Source organism: Lathamus discolor, chromosome 14 (assembly GCF_037157495.1).
Source record: "Lathamus discolor isolate bLatDis1 chromosome 14, bLatDis1.hap1, whole genome shotgun sequence".
Classification (NCBI taxonomy): domain Eukaryota; kingdom Metazoa; phylum Chordata; class Aves; order Psittaciformes; family Psittacidae; genus Lathamus; species Lathamus discolor.
Window position 1 is genome coordinate 5,138,700 of NC_088897.1, and position 19,664 is coordinate 5,158,363.

Consider the following 19,664-nt stretch of genomic DNA (forward strand, 5'->3'; position numbering starts at 1 on the left):
CCCAGGGGGTAATATGTGCTGTGCTTAGTGCACTTGAAATACTCAGTTGCCAGTAACAGCCTAAAGTTTTCCCACACAAAGTGGATTATCATAGCCTGCTGGAGGGGGTTTAGCCCTAGAGGAATCTTTACCTTAGGAGGAAAATGCAGTTCAGCCTGCACAACAGCTTTAACCTTCAGCAAGTTCTGCAGCCAACCACATGTAACTGTGCTTTACTTGCTTTGTTGTGTGCATGGTTCACCTTCCAAACATCATTATTTTGAGGGCTGAATTTGCTTCAGTTCATAAGAAACTGCACAAAATTTTTCCTTATCTTTCTGCAGCCATTGAAGTTACAGGGGTTAAGGGAATAACCTCTCCCTACTGGAATTAGTAAAAGCCTAGAAGCACAATAGCCAAATAGTATGGAACTATAGGTGCAACTCTTTTTCAGAGACAAAGAGGGAATGCAGCTCCCCAGAGCAACATTTAGCTTCTTCAGCCATGAGACTATTCTTCTTCTCTTCCAATCCCCCACCTCATTCACAAGGCACCTTCCAACTGCTGTAAGTAATGAAGGAGGGGCTCTGAAGATGATAGCACTCATCTATTACACATGCTTGATTCATTGTACAGGAGATCCACCCTGTACACCAGCACTAACAGAAATGCAGACTGTAACAGAGGCAGATGAGGACTTAAAGGTTGAGCAGACAGATAGTATCATGTTCAGTACATGCACCTCTGTGCCTATGCATCTGTTTACACATGCACACAGGGAAAGAGATGAAAAGCACAACAAACATCTCTCTAGCATAAAGTCATAGAATGGTTTGGGTTGGAAAGGACCTTAAGATCATCCAGTTCCACACCCCTGCCATGGCCAGGGACATCTCACACTAGACCATGTCGCCCAAGGCTCTGTCCAACCTGGCCTTGAACACTGCCAGGGATGGGGCTGCCACAGCTTCTCTGGCCAACCTGTGCCAGTGCCTCACCACCCTCACAAGGAAGAGCTTCTCCCTTATATCTAACCTGAACTTCCCCTGTTTTATACCCACTTTGCTAGTGGCATGTTCCAACTGGATCTAACAATAAATATGGTTGACCTGAACCATAATTACTTTCATCATGAAAATGAAAGAAGTTAGTCCATGACTGAGTGCTCAGAAATAAAAGGAGCATTCACTCCTTTGAAGTGCTTTGCTTTTACAGGCATTCTTCTAGGCACAGAACTGTTTTGCTTCTCCCTCCCCCAAGCTTATCACTGTCCATGAGAAGACAGTCATTTCCAATGTTCACAGAGGGAGGAAAGAGGAAACACATGGAAATATAAATGCAATCTGTCTTTGTTAAATTAGACTGACTTGATAGAATTTGGCATTTGATATCCACACACCATGACACTCATGCACAATTACAACCCAGGATGTCATTTTTGTAACATAAAAGTTCCTTGAATTAGAGCCTTTCAGAAGAACTTGAGTCTAACCATCTTTGCCCAGCTGGATAACCTGGCTGCAGATAGGTCTCCCACCTTCACATCACCAATACATCCCTAGTACTGGCTTGCTCATTCCTGGAAAGCCTGACCTTGATAGGAGGGATGGAGACAAGGAAATAACTATCCTTAAGACCTTGATTGAAAGCACAGAGGTAGGATTTGGAACATCAGCTATTTCTCTAAATACACCCACATCCAAAGATGCCATTTGGCATTTGCTTATACATCCTCCTCTGAAGATCTGATCTAGGACTGCTTAACTTGAGGACAGTGGCCCTTAAGTACAAGACTAACTTTGATAAGCAGGTATCTCTAAATTTACACCAACAAATTCATTCAGAATTAAACCTTAACTTTTAATTAGGAGGTGGAGGGGAAATTGTAAGTGGGAAAAATATGACAGACACTTGCCTGCTTATCTTCAACACCTCAAGGAGAGACAAACATTAAGAGAACTAGCATAAGGAGTCAGCAACCCTGTAACAGCATCCTGTGCTTTACTAGTGCTCTTGTTGTGGCTACAGAGTCTCCCTCCACCATCCAGAAAGGCAGCATCCATAGCTGTCTAATTCCCCTTGCTGCATTACATCATACAAAACAACACTTGGCACAATTTGAGACCTCCAAAACAGACAAATCAGGCTCCTGCTAGTTTCAGCATCTCCTTCAAACCCTGTCCTTAGCCTTCCAGGGCCTGTATCTGTATGCATCAACAGTCAGTCCGCAAGGCTGAACAGGGTCTGCTCCTGGATTTGTTTTGATTCTTGTAGAGCTCTGTACAGACCACAGTGCATCTTTGTGCCTCACATTCTGTTGCCAAACTCATAGCACTTACCAGCCCAGCAGCAATGAAAGCCACATGCATGACAGGAACACAGGGACTCTGCTAAACAAAGCAGTGTTTTCCATTAGCATTATACTGGCACCAAAAGCCACAAATTACAAGAAGAACAAAAGGCAATGTCAAAAGGAGAGCACTGAGCATATCAAAGAAAACAATTAGGATAGCATGATCAAGTCATTGTTTCCTATTAATTGTATGATACTAAGCTGTAATGTGCATGTGTCAGGTTTTTCCTAGAACTATTACTGTCACCAGAGACAGACAAGTGTTTTTGATAGCTAAAAACCAAAAGCTATACTGGAGATCCCACCAACAAAACATTGCTTCTTCTCTTTAAGGGAACACTGATTCTTTTTCCTGAGCCATTTCAACACTCAGGGTAGTATTCTGTGGGGCCAGAAAGGCATTGAAAGCATATCAGAGTTCCAGATTCACAAGTGTTGAGATGAAAATATCTGTACAGGCAGCTGTGCCAGGCAAACAGAACCCAGCTCTTCTAACAACACTTTTGCCACCTGCCCTTCCTCCTTCTCTTTTCTTGGGGCACATTACAATCATTTCATTCAGCCAAGGCCTTCAGCAGCTTGTAAAGGAGTTTGTAGTCCCTAATATACAAGGGACTATGCAGCAGCCCTTTCTAGAGTAGTTATCTACCATGTGGTTGCCCATCATAGTTGGGAACTAGATTTCATGAACCAAGGTGACCTCTTTCTAGAGTGAAGTTGCAGGAAGTGTGTAGGCTTAGCTTTACTATAGAATCATAGAATAGTTAGAGTTGGAAAGGACTTTAAGATCATCTAGTTTCAACGCCCCTGCCATGGGCAGGGGCACCTCCCACTAAACCATGTCACGCTCTGACCAACCTGGCCTTGAACACTGCCAGGGAGGGAGCATTCACAATTTCCCTGAGCCACATCTCTTGTTTCAGGTGACTATCATACAAAAAGCCAGATGTCACAACATCCTCACTGAAACTGCTAAAGAAACAGCAAGAAAATCCTCCAGCTTTCTAATGTTACCAGTGCTGGAGAAGGTGATTAGAAATAATAAGCCAGCCTAGACAATCCATCTACTTACACTGCTTTGAGATCAACAACTCTTTCCCCTTTTTGATTTGCTAGCTTAGCCACTTGCATTCAGTGAGGCAACTGAAGCTCAGGCACCCATCAGCCGGCATTTCCCCAAGACAAAACTACCTACTGCTGGTGTTCCAGGAAGATTTTCTGGGGGAAGCTATATCCTACCAACAGTATATACAAGGGCCTTTGGGAAAGTTAGAGAAGGACTTTTTATAAGGGCCTGTAGGAACAGGACAAGGGGAATGGCTTTAACCTGCCAAAAGAAGATTGAGATGAGCTCTTAGGCAGAAGCTCTTCCCTGTGAGGGTGCTGAGGCACTGGCACAGGGTGCCCAGAGAAGCTGTGGCTTCCTCATCCCTGGCAGTGTTCAAGGCCAGGTTGGACACAGGGGCTTGGAGCAAGCTGCTCTAGTAGAAGGTGTCCCTGCCTGTGGCAGGGGATTGGAATTGGATGAGCATTAAGGTCCTTTCCAACCCAACCCATTCCATGAGTATATGAACACGCCTGTTTTGAAGAGCAAAGCACTTTTCTCCTGTTACCACTCTACTAATATGCTAGCTCACTCTGCATACCAGGCTGTGTTGGTGGGGTAGGTAAAGCAGGCTGCCTTCTGCTTGCCTAGCTCAGTGATCCCCAAATGAGCCACACAAGGCCCCAGTTCGGTGAAACCAAAGCCTTGCAAAACCTCTCTGTTGGGTATTCAAAGCGTTAATCAGGCTGAAAAACAAACCCCAAAGCCTGTGTGTTAATTTGCTATTTAAATTGAAAACTCTTTAGCCCACGATTGCCATGTCTGGCACAAGCCTGTCCTGGGCGTTACTACAATAAAAAATAATTTGGAAAATAATCCTATTGTTCCAGTCACACCCGTGGGAGTTTCATGTGTAGGGAAGTAGGAACATCAAACCCAAGATCTGTTGTGTGATCACAGAGCAGAGATTTGCCCTTTAAAACAGGCAGTTTTGATGCAAGTACATGTTGGAAGAGAGATCAGGGTCAGTGAGCTAAAGCAGGAGGATGTCTCCATAGCTTTTAAGGTTAGTAGATTCCTACTTGCACAGCCTAAACCTCTCAAAAATCATCTTTAGTGTAGTAAACTAGCAATACTTTTTACAAACACCAATCTACACCCATGGGTGAGCACATCTTTCCCTTCCCTGCCTCCCTCTCAAGCCAGTCATTCCTAGGGCCCATCTAAATGCAGTAATAAATTGCCCTAGAACACCCCTCAGTTGCTGGTTATAAGCCTTTTCAAAGTACTTCCTCTGCACAAACTGGAAGCATCATTCAAAGCTCCATGGAACAGAACAGGGCCTGGATGCAGGAGTTACAGGCCCAGTGATCTGCTACACAGCAACCTCCTCTTCACCCTTCTCCAGACTCCCACTCTTACACTCTGCCGACTGCATCCCTCCGATGCCATAAAAAGGAACCACATAGCATTTGCTGTAGAACAGCTCTCCTGCACACAGTAGTCCCAAACCCCTGCTAGTGAATACTCTGAATTGCCTCATCAAGTTTTAAACTCACTCTTAAGCAGATGCTATACATTTCAATCACACAGGACCCATTGCACTATATCCACCTATAGACAGACCATTCAAAGAAATCTAGAAACTAAGTGCTCTAAATATCTATTTTCAATTTAAAAGGTGGTTCTGCTTTTAACACATCTTCCTGAGCTTTCACTGGTTTTGGGAGCAGTTTCCATTCCTCATTTCTAGCCAAGAACAATGATTTGTATTCTCCTTTTCAACCTTGCTGCAATTCAGTTTGTTCATTAGGAAAAAGAAAGAAATCCTTCCTCTTGTGAGCAGGAACACCAACACCTTTCTCTGTTATTAAAAAATTCTTGAGCAATAGAAGAAACCGCTTTAGTGCCTCAGTGCTTTGGAAGCCTCTGTTTGGAAGGGAGATGGTCTGGAGGGAAGAGAGCTCCATTTCGGTATCCAGGTGGAAAATGGGTTTGATTTGGCCAAGTAATAACAGCCGAAAAAAAATCCTCCACAGCCTGTGCACGCATAGTAGATTCCTTAGGAATGATAACACTGCCTTGAAACATTCCCGAGTACACATGTGGGAAGCTGGATGGGGAGCAAGCAGCTCTGAGCAAGAGAGAGGGGACAGCAGGAGGTCTGAAGGAGAGGTACAGACATTTAGCCAGAAAGAATTCCTGCCCTGTTCTGTGGGGAATTACAAGTATGGCAAACTCCATGAGCTGGGAGTTTGTAGAGGGGTTTGGGTTGTTGTTGGTTAAAAGGCAACCTAGCTGGCTCTACCAAGGCAAAGTGGAAAACACCACAACACTTGAATCACAGATTTGGTGAGTGCAAATTGGTGCACCCCAATGATCCAACCTCCTAAACAGGCTTCCCTCACCCTCTGCTGGGAATGGGAATGTCTGGAGTTATTGCTGAGAAGGGTCTCAGTCTGTGAGTAAAGAGAACCAGTGACTGATACTAGATATACCTGCACACCATTTTAGACACATAACACTTGCAAAAGCTTGTGCAGAATTCAAGGCACAGCCACTGGAGACAGTTGACTTTTTTCTCCGGTTTACACAGATTTAATCACAGAACACTAGATCGGAAGGGGGCTTTACGGATCATCTGGTCCAACCTTTCTCAGAATCATAGAATGGTCTGGGTTAAAAGGGACCTTAAAGCTCACCCAGTTCCAACACCTTGCCACAGGCAGTGATACCTTCCACTAGACCATCTTCTGAGTGTTCTGGTTTTGAAGACCTGACTAGTGATACAAAGAAAAGCATGGAAGAGAAAAGTTTAAAAGTTATGACATAGATTTTATTATTCAGTTATTCTCTATTTCTGCTACCCTTCTGGTATTGGGGAAAGAACAGCGCACTGTTACTTTACTTACTGGGGCAAACCAGTAAAGCCATGAACAACACATGGCTGCTCAGCAGCTTTCACACATCACAGCGAAAACTTGCCTGCGCTTTTTCTCCCTCAAACACACATACATGAGTTTACCTTTACACCTTTAAGTGCAGCTTGAAGAAAGTTTTACATGCAGCCTCTCAGAAAAGGATGATGCCAAATACAGCTACACTGCAAGCAAAGACAGCAGCTGCCATCACCACAACACTTACTTGACCCATGTATAAGGAAGCATATAGGGATGCCACAGACCAGCCAAGCCACTGAACCCACCAGTGTTCAATGTCCAGTTAAATGGCCATGACAGACTCATGTCACGTACTTCTTAAAGCAGAAAAAAACCTGGTACGAGTTTCAGTTGAAATCACTCTCACATACACCAATCAGAAAGGTGGTTGAACCTCAGAGCATGGAACAAGGAGTGGCAGAACAACTACTGAACTGTTTCCCCTTGCTGTTGAGATGCCCATGGGAACAGCCTAGTAAATTATTGGCAACATCCAAGCCACAAGCCACATGGAGTGTACAATTCCAGTCAAATGCTTCTGTGGTGTTCGGTGTCGTGAGGGGGTTTTTGTTGGTGGTGGTTGGTTTTATGGTGGGATTTTTTGGTTGGTTGGGGATTTTTGGATATTTTTTGGTTTTTAAACAAACCCCAATCACACACATTAGAGCTGAAGGACATGCCCTGCAAAGTGAGCCTTGCCTCCATAGAGGACAGAGATGCTCAGACGCAAATCGATCACCCAGATGTGGGTGGCACAAGACAACTGCCAGGCTCAACCAGGACACCAGCTGAAGCATCTCATACAAACCCATCTAGTTTCCAGTTGCATTCAGCTCAAGAGATGAGTTGTGACAATTCCTGTCATTTCTCCCCTCTCTTCCCACCTAGTACAGACAGGTACAGCTTCACCCTTCTCTTTCCAAAGATTATGCAGCAACAACTCCAAACAGTACCTGGGAGCTAAAAGTTCACTTTCAGCAAAAATCTGGTAATTTGTAGAAACTGCTTTGGAAACCTTCTAGTTGAGACGCCAGTAACCACTTGGCAGGGCCTGACATAATTAGAGAGCTTGATTGTTTCAAAGGACATTACCCAAGAAAATGAATATGTTGCTGTGGTCCTTGCAATAATTTCCAATGGGTTTAGTTGCAGAGGTCTTGAAAGGGTTTTAACGACACTATCAGGACTCCAGTGTTTTTCTGGTGCTTGGCAAAATGAGACCCTATTATTTCTGCTTGCAATGCACACTCCTTCAAAGCTTAGCCACAGGCCGAAGAATTCCTACAACTTTGCAATCCAAAAGTTTGTATTATTTGTGATATACATTAGTGACTTCCAGTAACAGTGGCCCAAGAGACAGCTTTTTACTGTGCGATAGTTTAAACTGTTTGGCTCAGCGCTGTATCCTGAAACACACTGCAGGGAGACTGTATTGCGCTGCAGGTTACACTGATTTACAGCAGCGTTAAGCCACGTGCTGCAACATCCTACTGAGCCAATTTGCCTTTCTGCTGTCTGCTGCACTTCAAACACTGCATGGGAACAGAGAATGTTTGCAGCATCCCAGCCCAGACCTGCTCAGCACAAACACTGTTTGGTGGCATCGGATGGAGGCATTTTTGCAGTGACCATTCAGCCTCCCACAAACCTTTCACTGCAGTAGGCAAAAGAAAGCATCACCACAGCCTGTGCCATGACCTAGTGCTCTGCTGCTGTTCAATCCAACCTGCCCTGCTCAGCACCTCCTTCTCGCACCTCTCCAAACTAAATCCTTCCCTGCAAAGATCAAGCAGGCTAATTTCAGTCATCCAAGCTCAGAGAGGAGCAGTGAACAAGGAGAACAATGGCCTCTATTCTGTAAGAGTGGAAGTTTATACAAGCGCCAAATATTATAATTCATAGATTTATTATAAACTTCTATAAACATATACTCATATACAATGCTATGGATTTTGCAGCTTCCCCTCCAAGATCTAACCACACCCTCATGAAATACTCCCCAGAGCCTTCCCTTACATGAAGGTAAATACTACTATTCCCATTTTATTTAGAAGGAAATAGAGAACTTGCAAGTCTCAGTTCCCAGACTTGGTGCTGCTCTATAGAATACACACTGAGCATTTAAGGGAATGGTCTTTTTCTTGGGAAAGAGGGTAGAAAACAAAGCATTACAAATCAGCCAACTGATAATTAAAAGCAACTAAATCCAGATCATTCTTAAGCTGCACATGAGAATCTCAACTCCTCAGATGCTGAATTCCTCTGCCAGCCAGAAAAGCCAGGGTCACTTGCCCAGCTGGTCACTATTGTTCTGTCTAATAAAGTTCTGGCAGGAATGTGTGCTTAACAAAATACAGAGATTAGGATAGCAAAGAATGCAGCTCCCCCCTCACTGTTTAGGTTAGTGGGGTTTGCCATGCTGAAATACTGAACCTTAAGCATATAAGGTTTTCTCTGTCCTGTACTGCTATAGTGCCAGTGACAGACACAAGCTGACAGCTCGGTTCTCAGGATCGCTGCCATTTTAGCTTTAAGTTCATTAAAAGCAGCATTAAAAGCTCACCTCAAAGCTGCAGTGACCACTAATTAAATCGGTGTTTTCTTGGGGATGTAGAGTACCAAAGGAGAAAAGTTTTCTGTGCCTCTCATGTGCCAGAAACTTTTGAAGGGCAATTTAAACCAAGCCAGCAACTCAGAGACCAGATTTCAAGAACCTTGAAACAGGGAACTCGTCTTCAAATGTCTCAGGATAGCCTAGATTCCCAAAAGGAAATTTAGCATCTAGTTGCTAAATACAGCTGCAAAATGGCAATGATCTTCCCAATATCTCATTTAGCTCCTGACAGTTCAGAACCAGGATCTTTAGCTCAATTTACAAGAGTGGGGACAGATGCAGAAATGTCATGAGTACAAGTCATACAGATGATCTTACAGAGGTCTTGAAGGAACACAGCTTTTACCAAGTCAGACACCAGGCACAAAGCAGCTCTGATACCTCATTGGGCTGAGAATTTCTCAGCTTAATAACAAATGACACTGAACAGACAGATATTTGAGACTCAGATTTGCAAAGGATATAGTCCTTTAAGAACTGTATGTAAAAAGGTTATGAAGAGCCTGGTTCCACCTCAGGGTTAATGGCTTACATTTAGAGACACCAAGGATTGGCAAGTTCCCCTGCAGGGAGTATGGTAGCTCATACTGTGTAAAGTGCAGTTTATAAGGAGAAAGCATCTAAGATCCTGTTACCACAGCAGTCTCTCCTCTGTTACTCCTTTCACAAAAAGCTGAAAAAATAACTTTGACAGAGCCACACAGTAAACCTGGAACAGGTACAGCTGAGATACAGGGCTGCTGACAGCCAGATATAGGTGTTTGCTTCTAGGAGAGCCTTTCTCAGTCATCCTAGCATAGCAACAGAAGCCTTATTTTAGCTGGTATCCCAGTCACTGCCACCTGAAAATGCAAAGAACTCAAAAGTCTGCAGAAGATACAGTGGTGAGACAAGCAGACAGGCAGCCGACATTGAACAGGGTGGCTGAAACCAGGCAGTGCTGGGGAAGCAGAAGAGAGACTCGGTCAAGAAGAAAACCAGGGAGCCAAGCAACCTGAGGCAGGAGGAAGAGAAAAAGCATCAGATAAAAAAAAGTCCTTTCCTTTAGGGAAAACATAGAATCTCCCTTGGGTTGGAGTGTTAAATTCACAGCAACTCCCCTTCACACACAGGCATGCTGGAGAGCTGTTGGTAGAGCTGTCACCCACTGATGCCTTCAATGAGAATTTGAAAAAGCTCTCTGTGCTCTGCTGTGTTTACAGCAATGAGAGCCTGGAGGAAGGGGTTAGAAACATCTGAGTTTAATAAGGGCTGAGCAGCACAGAGCAGAAAAGCAATGTCTGCCCTTCCGTTCAGGGCTACCACACCCCACCAAGCACTGCGGCACCAGGAGACGTTATGTCATCCCCACCGCCGCAGCAGCCCATCTGCCCCGAGCCTTTCCACCATGAGAAGCAGCATTTCAAACCAAGCTGAGAGCTCCCAGCACCACTCTTTTGAACAACTAAACAAGCAGAGTCCTGTGGGGAAAAAGCAGATGTTGACTGACCCCAGGCACAAAACAAGGCAAGGACAGAAGGGAAGCTTTTATGCAGTGCCTTAACTGAGCAACTGCCATTTCACAAGGTCATCGCAACACAGTAAAAGGAGTATTTAGCTCATTTAGCACCTATGCTGCTGCCTTTTCTTAGTCCTACACAGCTCCAACATCCAAAATGAACAGGGTAAGAAGCATCCCATGCCAGTTTCTCACAAACAATAACCTTAATACCCAGGTTCTGCAGTGGCATTTGCTGCCTCTCTTCCTTCCTAACTTCTGCATGGTCCACCCAAAACTGTCCTCAGATGAAACAGGTATCTGATAAAACGCCTCTGCCAACACTGCCTTTATGAGGCACACTCTTCCCAGTATATGTACTTGGTCTTTTTATTTCATTGAGAAGTAGAAAACAGGAACCAAGAGTCTTGTCCATCTGTAAAGCCAAAGACATCTCCCCTCCAGAGGGCACACACATCAAAGAAACCAAAGGGGGGAAACACACACCAAGAAGAAACAGGCCTGGACCTGCTCTTAACTCTACAGACTCCGTACAACTTGGTTAAGTGACCATGTCTAGGGGAATATTCCCTAGCTTCATTGCATTGGCATTGCTGAGATGCTCCATCTATATCATGCCTATATGTATTGCAAACACTGTGAGGAATATCACTACCATCTAGTTTCTAGGGGCAGGAAAAGTTGGAACCAATTAAAAAGACATCTGACTACAGAATCTGATGTCAAGATTGGACATGAATAGATGCATTTTATGGAGTGCTATCTCACATTGGCTTTAAAGTTGACAGATGTTTTCTTATTCAGTCACCTTTCTTTTTGCTGAGCAAACAACAGCCTTACCCAGCCCTCAGAGGACATGCAGTAGACAATAGAGAAGTAGAGGGAAGAACCGTACATAAGAGAAGCTCACAGATATCTTCTAGCTTCAAAGAGGCTTCAAAATCAACTATGATTTTAAGTGGCAGATTTTCTTTTCCAGATAAACCACATGGATGCAGGAGACTGATCTATCCCAAACATGAAACATCACAAAGCTACTCTCAGCTTTTGTCTCAGTGGCATCCACTGTGTGGGCCTCTGGGTGAAAGCCATCTCTAAAGACAGGAGAGGGCTTTTTTTTTTTTTTCTTTGCCAGAGCTACAATTTCACTACTTTGGAAGCTGAAAAGAGTTCTTAACCCCGAAATAGCTTCTTATTTGTTGGTCCTCTCAAAAAGTTTTAACTATTACCCAATAGCCAGGCCTGAACACTACAGGCAACACTTTCACCCAAGCATACTCTTTACATATCTGTTCATTTCCAAAAGGAGAAAAACATTAAAGTTGTCAAAACCAGCCAAAACACCTAAACCATGTTATTTCATGCAATACACTACAAATCAACAGATCACTGTTTCTGCCTGAAAAGGAGTTAAGGAACAAATCCAATAGGGAACGTTATCACAGTTCCCACTCTCGCTCCTTTCTGTAGTAGTATTAAGGACTCTGATTTAGATCAGTGCCATACTGAGCATAAAAACACTAAGCAGGAGTTATAGTATTATTCAACTATGTAAGAAGTTGAGAAGTTGCAGGACAGCAACCCAATTAGTAGCATTATGCTTTTTTCATCTTTAGCAGCTCTGATCCTTAACAGAGTCTTGCTGATATCCAAGTTGGCACAGGGAGCTTTATGCTCAAAGCCCCAAAATAAACATTATGCCTCAGTGGAAGTAAGTTTAACCACTGTCTGCATCTCTCTAATTAAAAGTGAGCTGAGAGCTTTGAGTATATTACAAAAATGAGGTTGGATGAATTCTGGTATTACCCTACAGGAGAGGTAGCCTGTGCTTTACAGACCAGGAATGTTTCCAGACACGCTAGAAATCTAGTGCAAGAAAGAGCATGAGTAGCTGCTCCATTATTCTAATCCAGCAGACCTAATGCACTCTGTGTTTGAAAGAGATTCTTTCAACAGAGCGCATTAGAGTCTTTCATCATCACCTCATTCTTTCCCTCTTTATCAATACACAGCCCAATAAAAGAAAGATGGGAGTAAACATTCTATGATCCAGGTGTCACAGAACCACTTAAGGCAGAGCTGTGAAGTTTCTAACCTGGTGTGTTTTGACCAGGATTTCAGTGCACTAACAAGCTCAGCTTTCAGAAAATGAACAAATAAGGGTTATTGAAAGAGACATATTTGTTAATTTATCCAAGGGGAGCACAAGTTCACTGCCACCCATTGCTTTGCCTCTCCACTCCCTTTTTCTTCCTAGAGCTGGGAAATGAAACCTACATGAGACAAAATGATTCACACAAACAGCTGGAAAGGCAAGACCATAGGAGATTTCCTAAACCAATACAATTTACTGCAGTAACTACAGTCACGTCTGGTATTTCAAAGTCATTCCAGTGTTGCTAGGTCCTTACCCTACCATTGGCTTCACTGTTCATGGCATTGCAAAGTTACAGCACTGAACCCCACAAGTCAGAAGAAAATCCTGTGGCTGTAGAGTCCAGGAAACAAACAAGGGTTTGGTGATGAGCTTAATACCTCCTCTGTTACCTGAGTAGGGTGCTTCAAAGGGGAATTAGTGCAAAGGACTCAGCATGACACAAATCTCAGTCTGTTTGCTTGACACCCTCCCACAGTCCACAGCAAACCATAGAAAACCAAAGACCTCAGGCAATGAACAGACTATTAAGTGATGGAGAGAATGACTCAGAAAGCAAGATTCTGTCAGTACAAGGAAAGAGAACCACATTTCTCCAATATATATAGTTTTCTATTCCACACCCACTTAAGAGCCACAAGAGGTTCAGAGTCTGAGGCTGAAATAAGGTTCAAATCATCCCTAGTAGAGGCAGAATTAACAGACAACCATCAGGAAAACTCCAGATACATGTTCTGAAAGCACTGTGGCAGACTGCATAAATCAGGATGCTGATTTATAGATCACTTTTTAATATTAAAAACAGGCTTCTATCACATAAAGAGACCTACACTTACTTAAAAGTACTAAAACCTCACCTAAGAGGCTGGAGGTTATTACCATACAGTGCCAGTTGTGTATAGTCCTTCAAGTGGGGCTGGGGAGGAGCAATTCCACTGGCAAATGCATAGCTGTAGGACCAGGCACAATGCAGGCAGCTATTTTAAACAGAACAGATCTACCTACAACTGGTCCACCCAGATATCTTGATCTTGACAGCCAGCCATTCAAGTGACCTGTTAGGAGCCTGCTAGCCTCAAGGAATAACTGTCAAGTATTTCAAGCATCACCTAACATCTGAAAGCACCAACACTTCAGGTTTTTCAGGGGAGAGAAAGTAAGGTGAGCTACAGTACAGCAAACTGATTAAGTTCAAATACCTTTCCCACTTACAGATTTCAATTGTCCAATATTCATTTCCTCCCCATATCCATCCCTCAAGAAACATCAGTGCTGTAGCAAGCACTAGGAATTACTAGCGACCAAAATAAGTACCAATATGTAATTCCCAATATAGCCTGGATAACAAAGCCTGTTTGGACAGTCCTGTTATTCGTAACATCATGGTTCTATTGCTCCTTTACAGAATGGAACTTTCAGGCTGAGGTGTAGTGTTCTGAAGGTCTGTCACAGATGGACTTTTCACCCATGCTAGCTGATTTTGTGATGCTACTGTAAAGCTAGCAGTAAGAATCATCCTACAATGCTTTGATGGGGGGGGGGGGGGGGGGCAGTCTTTCAGCTACGTCCACGTCCAAAGAGGTTTCCAGTCTAAGCACTGCATGTAGTCTCAGAAGTCTCCAACTCCCACAGCCAAGTTCACTAAGGCTTGATGCATGACTATTTAAAAGTACAGAAAAATAGGATGAGAAGTTAAGCTAGGAAACACCAATTCCAAAGACAGCTAACACAGATGAAGGAGTTCTCTGACAACCAAGCTACTTCCAGCATTGGAATAAGCTGTCCTTAAGTCAGTTAGCAAAGCTTCTCATGTCCGAGTCTGGAAGACAACAGTTTCTGCTTGGCAGACAGCCCCTCTATTCTTACACTTAGGGTAAGACCCACTTCCCATTCTCATCACCTTAACACAGTATCAAGTTAGAAACACACTTGCTGAATGTGAATTTCGAACAGAAGAGTGAGGCTATTGTTACATCTATGCAACATCAACACACACTGCTGCCGCGATTTCAGTCACTGGTACTTGCACATCCTCTACAGAGCTTCAAAGCAATACAAGCACATGCACAGTCAGGCTGCAAGTGGCTTTGGTCTAATAACCAGGATCTGCCAACTGAAGTTTCACTTGCTTATCAAGGACAGAAAAGGGCAACTGCAGGAATGTAGTGTGCCTTGTATCAAGGAAATGTGTCAGCTGTAGAACATCACATCAGTATATGCTGCAACATACCAAAGCCTGGAGCTGAAGCAGAAACTTTCAAGGCTCTGACCTGCTTATACCTGGCTGATGGTACCCAGGAAAAGTGCCAGAAGTCACTGGATTCACTGGGAAGGTTGCAGAAGAGAAAGTGAGAAGGCCATGTGGACAGTAACCACCTACCCACCATCTTGTGTCCTCTGCAGCCTCTTCAGGGCAGAGGCCAGCAAGCTCTGCTGTGATGGAGCTGATACTGCTTCACATAATTCAAGTGCTACAGAGATCCTCTGTTTAAGTGGCAAAAGGGACACTGAACAATGTCAACAACTGTTTATACCAGTCTGGTTCAGACCCCTAAAAAAAGGTTTCACACTCACACAGATCAATGTCAGGCTTTAGAGCAAAAAGCCTCGTTCTTCTCCAGAACCACATTAAATCCCAACCTGAAGCTGCACCCTGCAGGAGGTTCCCCACAAAGGTCTGACATTATGGCTGGGTACAGTTTTCCCACACAGATTTTCCCATCAGAAAGTGAAGCTGTTGGACATTGCCAACAACAAAACTCCACCACTCAAGGCGAAATTAAAACATCCAAAGATTGCTTCAATGTGCAATACTTGACTGAGCACTTCAAGTTTTATTTCAAAATGTCCACCAGTTATTTTTCCGCTCCCTCTGTTTTATTTCCCCCTCTGCTTTAAACCAGAATGGAAGATTCTTACATGGCAAACTTCCATTGGACAAAAGAAACTCCTAAAATAAAATAAATCTACCAGTTTTCCCAGCATTATTGTTTAAATCAGTTTTAAATGGTTTTATACACCACTTTATAGACTTGGAGAGGGACACATTCCCCTGACAAAGCATCAGCTATCCAAACAACTGAGGCATGGGAAAAGCGTGCAAGAGTGTGAAGTGGGGAAGGACTCTGGTGAGCAGAGATAGAGTCTGTGCTCATGTAAGCATGGTAGCTCTGAACAAAGATCTGCAGGCTAATAGATATGTAAGACAAATGACATGTGGTTCTCATTGCAGCTCATGCTTTGGGAAGGGGGTACCTTGGAACAGATCCAGCTGGGATAGGTTTATCCCATTACTCTCCTATAACTTTCTGCCTTTTCAAACCCTTTGACAGTTACTGTAGTTTAACATCACACCCCCTACAGACTGAGGCCTGTTTGACAGGCCAGCAAACAAAACCACCCCCACTTGGAGATGAAATGTGCACCATATGTAAGCACCGTGCAAGGCACAAGGCTAGTGCTCACTCCTGTACTGCTAACATACGGGTGGAAAGCTGCTGTGGAGATGCCTTATCCCAGCTCCTAACCCAAGTAGGCAGTGTGAACACCAGCCCTCCTCCATTGCAGTGTAACTCATGCATAGTGGGTATTAGCAAAGGGAAGAGGAAAAGAGGTAGAGACAGGACAGACGAGCCCTGAATATTAAATTCCCAAGTCCCCATTTAAGGCAATCACAAGGAAGGGGGGGTGGGGGGAAGAAGTGAAATTCAAGAACAACTGGAATCAGGTTAAGCCACTCTCTCACTTCATACAGTGCGGTTCATTCATCTGAACAGCTGTTTCACCTCTAGAGAAATACCCAGAGAAAACAGAGGGGAGGGGGAAAAGCCGAAATTGTTTGCTCTACTGAAGCAGCAAGATACACTAAATCAAAACTGCTTTACATTAAGTTTGTAAGAAATTGGAGTTGGGGGAGAGGAGAAGAGTGGGAGGTGTGGTTTTAAACAGCTATTTGAAAGCTGCGGCTCTTGCAAAGAGAGCTGTAATTAAGGTCTTTCCTTTGTTGAGCTGAACAAGTCTTTCCTCGCAGCCGAGGGCTATAACAGTTCCCTACGTCGGCATCCCGGGGCAGGAGCCACCGGCCCTTCTCCGGCGGGCTGGAGACGGGGGAGCGAGAAAGGAAAGTCAGCGGGTTCGGTTTGCCCAAGCTCAGCTCCCCAGTCGCTGCCTGCCCATAGAGGGACGCTGCTGCGTTCAGGTAGGGAGCCTGCCCATCCCACCAGGGACGAGGGCGGCAGCGGGGCCAGCCCGTCGCACTCTGCCCGCGGCTCCCCGCGGGAGCCACCAGCGGGGCCCAGCCTCCTTGCCGGGGAGGCGGACCCGGTCTTACTCACCGGCGACTGGCGAAGCCGCTGCCCGGAGAGCCCGAGCTCTGTTCTGGGTAGTTGTGCTGCAGGGTTGATGCTGGGAATTGATAAAGGAAGCCAGTCCCCAGCGCGCATCCATGCAGGCAGCAGCACCAGGACAAGAAAAGAGCCAACTGCATTTTTGCAAGAACGGGGATCTCCTCCTGCACCCCTTTTTTCCTCTCACAGGACTCAGCAGGCGCGTGCCCCCCGTGACCGGGGTTGCAGAGGGATACCACGGCGCGGAGGTGCCCCCGGGACCGAGGACCACAGGGCAAGGGTGCCGGGATACAGGGACTGCGGGTCGAGACGGGAAGCCCCGGTCCTCGGCACGCCGAGCCCGGCGGCAGCGGCTCCCGCGCAAGGGTGCGGGGCCAGCGCGGATCTCTGCGCCCAGGGCGCACTCTCGGCCCCGGATGCCTTTTCAAATTTGGCGAGGTTGGCCCGATTCCGTCAAAGGGGGCGTGGGGCTTCAGCGTTAACCCTTGCCAGGCCTGCCTGCAGACCCCACCGCGGAGGGGCTCTCCTCCGGCAGAGCCGAGCTGCGGGAACGGAACGCGGCGGGGCTCCGCGCTCCCCCCCCAGCTGAGCGCTGGGAGCAGCCCCCGGAGATCACCAGAGCACGGGGCGCTGGGTCTCCCTGATGAACAGAGAGCCAGGGAGAGGGGAAGCCCCTGCACTTCAGCGATGCGGCGCGAAAACCCAAACGCTGGTGCCTACTGTCATGATCGCAACCAGAGTTACACAGATAAGGTAGGAAATAAATCATTTTAAAGACGCTTCATTCACAGGTTGGAACTAGATGATCTTAAGGTCCTTTCCAACCCTAACCCTTCTATGATAACGTGCCCATCCTGCTCATTCTGGCATCACACAGAGCCACCCCCTCTGCTACCCAGGATAGCCCTGAGCTTGGGGACCTGCACAATCGGCCCCAGACGGGAGGAAGGAACAGTTTTAAAAGGATGCGGGTATTTCACAGAGGCGGTATCCCAATAAGGATGCCAGCAGCAAGGCTCTCTCTCTGTACTGCAGCAGAATATGTGTTTAAAACCCCTGTACAACCCCCATTTGGTGGCTGTCACAGACCCCCTTGCTGGCCTTCCCAACCCCGGAGGAACCTGGGCTCACTGACCAGACAACTCATCTGAGCCAAACAACACAAGGTGGGATTTCATATTTTAAGATGACACAACTTCTTAAGGCGTTTTTTTACCTTCTAATTCTTAACACTCACAATTTCCCCTCTGCCCCTTCACTGTTAATGGAGCCATCCAAAGACAGCCATGGTTTACCACTGATATCAGGTCTTTGCTGGGGTACCTGAGGGGCCCAGGCCTTGCCAGGGGCAGGCTCTGCAAAGGTGGAAACTTCTTCCCCTTGGGGCAACATAATCCCCAAGGCTAGAAAACAATCCCTGTAAAATACTGGGAAAATTGCTAGGTTCATCCCCCACCCGCGGATGAACACCTACCCCTTCCCCCATGGTGCCCACCTCCAGAGCTTGCACACAGAGATAAATAGCCCCTGGCTGGAGCCTGCAACCAGACAAGTTTAGACTGCAAATAAAGCACCAAGTTTTTAAACAGCCACTGTCATTAATCACTGGAGCAAATCACACACAGAGGTAGAAGTCCAGGCTGCAATGCAGCTCAGTGCGGCCTCCCTAGGGTTATTCCACAGCTGCCTCCCTTCAGGTGTCCCAGTCCCAGAGCTGGAGCAGGAAATGGACCAGCACTCTTCAGGCCCAAAGGGAGCTCCAAAGGTCTGGTTCAGCAGCACTGGGCTGCCCAGCCCGCTTAGTACCAAACACTATTTATTCACAAAAGGCTCTCAGTACCTGGAACTGGGACATAACACAACCCTGATCACCCTTCCCTTTAGTCTCCCCTTACCCTTAACAAAAGCAATATCTTCCCTTATCCTCCCAGGAAAACATAGACTTGGGGCAACTCACCCTAGGATGTTCAGCCAATCAGCCATTCTGCTCAGGGTCAGTCCTCAGGAAACTTCTGCTCTGCCTAAGAGGGTAACAGAAAAAGAGCTTACACTGTAGTCACCCCTCTCAGTACAGCTACAAACTACCCCAAATTCACCCTTCAGGGAAAGCAGAGAGAAGCTGCACACACAAGCCACTAGAAGGTTCTCTGAGGCTCCACAGTCCTTTAATCTGGGTGATCATCCTCAGCTGTGTGTGCAGAGCCAAAGTGGAGGCAGCTGGACCCTCATCCTGGCAACTTATTGCTGCACCAGGCACTATGCTGAGGGCCTGACTCAGCCTTTTGTCCCATACACACTAAATTCCCTCCCTGATGGGCTGGGATAGATCATTTATCAGTATTTATCAGCATCAAATAGCTCCTGGCTTGGGTTAGCCCCTTCGGAATCACTTCAAGTCTTAATTGTCCAAGAGCATTTTATTTTTGGTTGCATGCAAAATTTGCTGCTTCAGCCTTCACTGACTTTGCAAGACCCTTGGAGATATTAAACACAGGTGATTAGACAAGACATGATTCTGGCAAATTATTAGAGACATCTGTAGGAAGCTGATGTTCTTCCTATTTCATGCACTGAGAGAGCAGAGGTCAAATGACTGCTCAAGGCTGCAAAGTGCTACAGGCGGAGCCAAAAATGGAGCTTAAGTCTCCAGGCTCCTGTTACTTCTGCCCTGTCCCAAATGCACACTTGCTTCTACTCTGTATGGCTGATTTAAAATGAACAAGAAGAATTAACTT

General features: G+C 45.6%; 1 protein-coding gene across 1 annotated transcript in view; it reads right to left on the bottom strand.

The window, feature by feature from the left end:
- The window catches only part of COL26A1 (collagen type XXVI alpha 1 chain), a 170,046-nt gene extending 152,895 nt beyond the window's left edge, over positions 1–17,151 (bottom strand). Inside the window, exon 1 of the mRNA XM_065694560.1 lies at positions 16,918–17,151. Within this exon, the coding sequence (XP_065550632.1) occupies positions 16,918–17,069 (152 nt within the window). The 5' untranslated portion in view covers positions 17,070–17,151. The remainder of the gene's footprint in view (positions 1–16,917) is intronic.
- Positions 17,152–19,664: the final 2,513 nt, after the last annotated feature.